This window comes from Dryobates pubescens, chromosome Z (assembly GCF_014839835.1).
Source record: "Dryobates pubescens isolate bDryPub1 chromosome Z, bDryPub1.pri, whole genome shotgun sequence".
Taxonomy (NCBI): Eukaryota; Metazoa; Chordata; class Aves; order Piciformes; family Picidae; genus Dryobates; species Dryobates pubescens.
Window position 1 is genome coordinate 5768593 of NC_071657.1, and position 6133 is coordinate 5774725.

At 48.3% G+C, this 6133-nt stretch overlaps 1 protein-coding gene across 1 annotated transcript; it reads left to right on the plus strand.

Annotated features, from left to right (window-relative positions):
- Nucleotides 1-5390: 5390 nt before the first annotated feature.
- Nucleotides 5391-5831, plus strand: LOC128899509 (vesicular, overexpressed in cancer, prosurvival protein 1-like). Its single transcript, XM_054178901.1, is given in 2 exon segments — nt 5391-5556; nt 5558-5831. Coding segments are annotated over 2 exon segments (426 nt in total). The 5' UTR covers nt 5391-5404.
- The last annotated feature ends 302 nt before the right edge of the window (nt 5832-6133 follow it).

A 6133-nucleotide genomic window follows, 5' to 3' on the forward strand; every position in this document is an offset into this window, starting at 1 on the left:
GGTGAAGGGGCTGGTGGATAAGCTGCTGCACAACTTGCGAATGCGCCTGTCAAATAGTTTCTGGCCAGAGCTGCAGAATGCCATTGGTGTGGGCAGTGGCTTTGAAGGATGGAGTCCCGATGAAGCTGATCGTGTTATCTACCACCTACTTCTGCCCCTGAAGCCACCCATTGGACACAGGTTCCACCTGGAGCCACTAGGGAGCAGGCAGCAGATTCCAGGCAGGGACTGCCGCATCCGTGTGGAGCTGGAATGCACCTGTGGGGGACAGAAGGCGCTGTGCTTCCTCCACCGTCCTGAGAACCAGATGCCTAAGGTCCTGGACATCCTCTGCACCAACTCATACCTTGATGTGGCTAAACTCACCCGCTGGTTCAAGGGTTTGGTGAAGAAAGCCTGGGTGGCACTGCCTGAGTCACGTCGCTACGAGATGAAGGTGCTGCCCGACAGCCAGACCTCCTGCCTGATGCAGCTGAAAAGTCACTCCGGAGACACCTTCATGCTTGACATCTTGTTTGGGGTACAGCAAGGTGCCTCAGATATCTTCTTCAGCAGCCCCCCTAGAGCAGACAGCAACACCCCAAGCACAATTTGGGCAGAGAGCTACCTTGTGGCAGAGAGGAAGTTCTTCATCCAAATAGCCAAAGAGGTTCCATATGGCAGCTACCACCTCAAGTGCCTACACCTCTGCACCACCATAATGAAGGGCACAGTCTTTACCCCTGATATGATCAAGACAGTTTTCATGCACGTCCTCAACACCACCCCCGTGTCAGGCTGGAGCAGAGAGGACTGCCTCATGCGCATGGCAGATGTCATGAGGTACCTGCACTACGCTCTGGAAGAGAAGCAGCTCGACAGCTTCTTCTTTGGCAATGCAAAGGTGCCCAAGGAGATCATCTTGCCTCCAGACTTCAGAAGATCTAAGCCACCCAACCTCTTTGCGCATCTGGTGCAAGATCAGGCTGCCTACACAGAGGCATTGAGACAGTTTGAGGAGATTGAGGAGGAGCTTTTGGAGAGAGTGATCCCAGGGATCCTAAAGGAAGAGGCGTGCATGGAGCTGTGCCTCAGGAGGTGTATGTCAGCACCTGGAGACTGAGCAGCCTTTCCTCCTCCGTGCCCTCAGTGTCTTCTGGGAACTTTCCCCTCTGTACATAGTGGTAAGTCCTTGTTATTTGAGCAAGTGCTTCAGCTGTGTCTGTGTTTTGCTTTGTTGGGAAACGTGGCCATAGTTTTGCTGACTGCTCTCCTCCCCCAGAGTCAGGATGAGCACGTTGGCAGAAGAGCTGATGTGGTAGGCTTTGGTTTCTCTGATTCTTGTACTAAGGCTTCTGCCATGGGGCAATCACAAGACATTCTACCCCTAACTACTTCCTCCTGGATCACAGGGGAACTATACTGCTCCCTGATTCAATCTGCCAGCTCAGGAGGCCAGTTGTCTGGAACACAACCTGCCCTGCTATTAAAAATGGAGGCAAAGAAGGTGTTAAATACCTCTGCCTTTTCCTCATCTTTAATTACCATATTCCCCACCATGTCCACTAAGGAGTGGTGGTTATCCTTGCACCTCCTCTTGCCATTAATATAGAGGTGTATGCAGTATTAAATAAATTTGTGGTTCCATGGGTGGATTTTATTGTTAATCTCAGTTTGTTGAAAAGACTGCACCGCAGGGAGTACTTACAGGTTCTTCTCCTGTTTGTCATTTTTTTTAGGCAACATTAGAGGCATCATGGTCAGACCCACAGCAGTGCTCCAGAAGGAGGATGAGTGTGGTATTCAAACATTAGTCAAGATTGTATTTCCCTGAAGGAAGTAATATAAAAACCCAGAATAAAACCCACAAAACACAGATCTTAACTCTCTCTTAATTTGCTGTTAAAATAATGAAGAAGTTATGTTCCTGTACACAAGTAGACTATTTGGTTAAATACTTTCATGGTTTCTGGCATCTGGGTTCCTAACATCCCAATGTATGTTCATGCTATTCATGTTATGAGAAGAAGGGTTGATCAGAAAGTGGGAACAGCATCTCTATCTATCTCTATCTCTCTATATCCTCTATGTCTGTAACCTCAAAGAACTGTGATTCTTGGGCTTATAAAGTCAGTTAACAGGTAAAGGCCCACAAAAATTCTAACAGCATTTGTCTTGTGGTAACCGGGAGATCCTGGTGCTTTAGCGTCTAGTGGCTGGGAGCCGGCGTTTCCACCTGCCGCGGCTCGGAGCCAGCGCTTCACTGCCGCGGCTCGGTTTTGATCCCCGGGCAGTGATTAGTGATCAGGAGAATGGGACAAAAGAAAAGCAAGTCATCGGAACTCCCTCCCATTGCCCCCGCCCCGAGCGCCTTAGGGATGATGGCACAGTATTGCGATGATGAGGAGCTGAGAAAAGGAAAACCAAAGGAAAAAATGGTTTAGTACTGTGTGCAAGTATGGCCAAAAAACCCATTAAGACCTTACGTGTTTTGGCCCATACTTGGATCTTTTGATGATTGGATTTGCCGAGCTCTGAAGCATCATGTGAATTCTAAGAAGTGTTTTAGTAGGGAAGAAGCTGACTATGTTGCTGTTTGGATTAGGGCTTCATGCCCTACCCCTGTTCCCATATTTACATTAACAACTGAGGAGAAGGAGAAGGATAAGGACAAAGACAAGGAAAGGGAGAAGTGTGAATCTTTGGAGAACTCACCACCACCTTCCCAGAACCTGAACAGGGGTCCCCTGCAACCAACAGCCCCCCTTCCTGCTCATTCACCACCTCAAAGAAGCAGGGTTAGGAATGAACAAGAAGAAGGTAAGATAGGTTTGCATCCACTTAGGGAAGTGCCTATGGGGGGGGCATCGGGGAGGAATAGGATTTGTCACTCTCCCTCTGAATACATCAGATGTCCAGAGTTTCAAGAAAGAGATGGGCACCCTCTTAGATGATCCCCTAGGTGTAGCTGGGAGGCTGGACCAATTTTTTGATCCCAATATATATACCTGGAAAGAGATGCAGTCTATTTTGAGGATCCTATTCACTGCAGAGGGAAGAAACATGATCAGACAGGCTGGCATGAGAATATGGGAGAGGCAGAATCAAGGGGGGCCACCAGGAGACCAGAATCAAGATCCTCAGTGGCACCATCAGCAGCCCGAGGGAGACAGAATATGGGAGACCTGAGAACTATAATAATACAAGGAATTAAAGAAGCTGTGCCCAGAAATTTTGATAAAGCCTCTAGTGAGCATCAGAGGAAGCCTCCTACAGAGTGGAGGGTAAGATTAAAGAGCAGCTTGCAGATGTATTCTGGAATAGATCCCCATTCTGCAGCTGGAGTGATAATTCTCAGGACACAGTTTGTGGCAAAACCATGGGAAGATATTAGAAAGAAGTTGGAAAAGATAGAGAATTGGCAAGACAGAGGTTTGGAGGAATGACTACGTGACGCTCAGAAGGGGTTTGTAAGGAGGGATGAAGAGCAACAGAAGGCAAAAGCTGGAATGTTGGTAACTGCTGTCAGGGAAAGTCAGAAACCAGGCAGCTGCTCGGATTTCTGGGGTACTGTCGATCATGGACAGAGAGGTTAGAGAAGGTAAAATTCCTATCTGAGAAATTAGCCCTCAATAATAACAACATTAAATGGTGTCCAGAAGATGATGAGTGATTGGATTAACTAAAAAGAATGTTGGTTGATGCCCTGTTTTAAATTTGTCTGACATGGACAAACCATTTGACCTTTTTGTAAGTACATCTAACCAAACAGCATATGGGGTGTTTACCCAGGACTGGGCTGGAAGTGAAAATCCTGTTGGGCATTGTTCCAAGTGATTAGATGCTGTAAGTAGGTGAGGGCCAATTTGTTTCTAAGCTTTAGTGGCAGCGGCCTTATTAGTAGAGGAGGCCCAGAAAGTAACGTTTTCTTTTTGTTCTTGTCCCAGATCCCACCTTCGGGATTCCCCATCCATGAAATTCAAGCTGGGGGTAAAGTGTTAATAAAAACTGGGAAAGGAGAGTCGCTAATTTCCCTCTGGGAAGGATCTTTTCTTGGTTTTGTTAACAACAGGTACAGCTCTCCGTACTGCAGAAAAAGGGGGGACACATATTTCGTGAGTAGAAGGAAATGGGCCTCTGAACCTGACTGACTGCACAGAAAGAGCAAAACCTGCTTCAGCGTGAATTCCACACTACTTACGCAGATGGTCTGAAGGACCTCCGAGCCTGCAGTTAGTGCTGACAGATCAGACAGGTACTCAAATAAATGTAACAGCTCAGTCTGAAGGCTCTGGAGCTCACCAGACCAAGCCACCTTTTGAAATATCTGATATTGTGTGACATCGAATCTGCACTGCAAGAAACCATCAAGGAAAGCCCCCGTTTCGTTCCGTGTACGAAACATCCTGGGACTTGATGTCACTGGGGATGGGTACCTTGTAAATGTTTTAGATTGTTAGATTGTTGTAAGAAATGTTGTAAGAAATGGTCTTTGTTATAATCGAGGAGTATTTTACCCTGAGTGCTGGGAAGAGACTCCAACTGAAATCTGAAGTCTTAAAGGGATCTGTAGGCTTCCTGGAGAATGTAACTGCTGCCAAGAAGATCCCATACCCGGCTGCTGGTTGCAACCCGGTAGGCTGAGGAGGCAAAGTTAACATATACCGGTGGAGCCTAATCTTGATCCTAACCCTAGTTTTGTATAAGGAGTCCAATCAAAATCTAAGACCATGTCCCCAGGTGTGGATAAATTCTTCTCCAACACTAGTAATGGTAAATGGGTTGAATTAGTAATTAGGCCTACTAAAACTTAGAAAAGCGATGGTAATTTTTTTCTGCTGCACTATGATTTTCTGCTATGTATTTTTGCTAGATTATAATGAAAGTAAGCATAGGTGTGAGAAAAGCTGAACAACTATTCACTCGAAACGGGTTAGCTTTAAATTTCTTACGTGCTGGGAGTGTGTGTGGCCATAAATGTAAGCTATTGTAGTTACGTAAATAGGTTTTTTGGACGATGTTTCCTGTGGGTTCAAAAATGTTAACTTCTTGATTACCCCGCCCGAGCCCCGCGCTCCCCTGTGCCTCGCCTCGCCTCGCCTCGCCGCGGCGCTGCCCGGCCGGCTCCGGCCGTTGCTGAGGGGATCGGAGGGGCTCGGCGGCTCAGCCCGCCCTCGCCCCGCTCCTGCGCGTCCCCGCCTCTGTTCCCTTTATTTACTCCGCCTCGCCCCTTTGCCCCTGGAGCTGGTTTTTCGCCGCCCCTGCCTCTGGGCTGCCTGTTCAGCTCGCCCTGCTCGCTGCCCCTCCGCGCCTGTGGCCGTGTCCCCTCTCGCTACCGGCGGGGATGGCGCCGGTGACAGCCTGAGCTGGCAGGGGCCAGCCCCCCGCCGCCGCGGGAGGAGGAGGAGGAGGAGGAGGAGGAGAGATGAACCGTTCCCAGCCCGGGATCGCGCTGCTGCTGTCGCTGCTGTGGGAGTGCACGGAGGCCAAAAAGCATTGCTGGTACTTTGAAGGATTCCATCCTACATGTTATATATGTCGCTCCTGTGAGGATTGCTGTGGCTCAAGATGCTGTGTAAGCTCTCTCTATCCAGCGGCTCTGGTATTTCTGGTTCCTTTTGATGATGGGAGTTCTGTTCTGCTGCGGAGCCGGTTTCTTCATCCGACGGCGGATGTACCCTCCTCCACTAGTAGAAGAACCTACTTTTAACGTGTCTTACACCAGACAACGAGTCAACGCTGCATCAGGGTCACAACAGCCTGGAGTGCCGTATTACACAGATCCAGGGGGCCCTGTGAGGAATCCCATGGCGATGGCTTTCCACGTCCAGACCAATAGAAAGAAAAGTTAGGATGTGTAAGTTGCTTTTTGGCAGAGACTGGAGGTATCTGTGGGGGGAAGTCTCCGCGGCCCAGCGCATTGTCTCGCTCTCCTTTCTTTCCCTGCTGCTTGCTCACTTCTTTTTTTCATAAACAGCTCTCAGAAGAAACTTGGAAATTTTCTTCTGCAGTCCGTAATCTCAAAGAACTAATTCTTGAGCTTATAAAGTCAGTTAACAGATGAAGACCCACAAAGATTCTAACAGTGGGGAAAAGACAAGCAAGGTAGGTTTATTCATTACTTCACCCAATGAAAGAAGGATGAACCACAAAC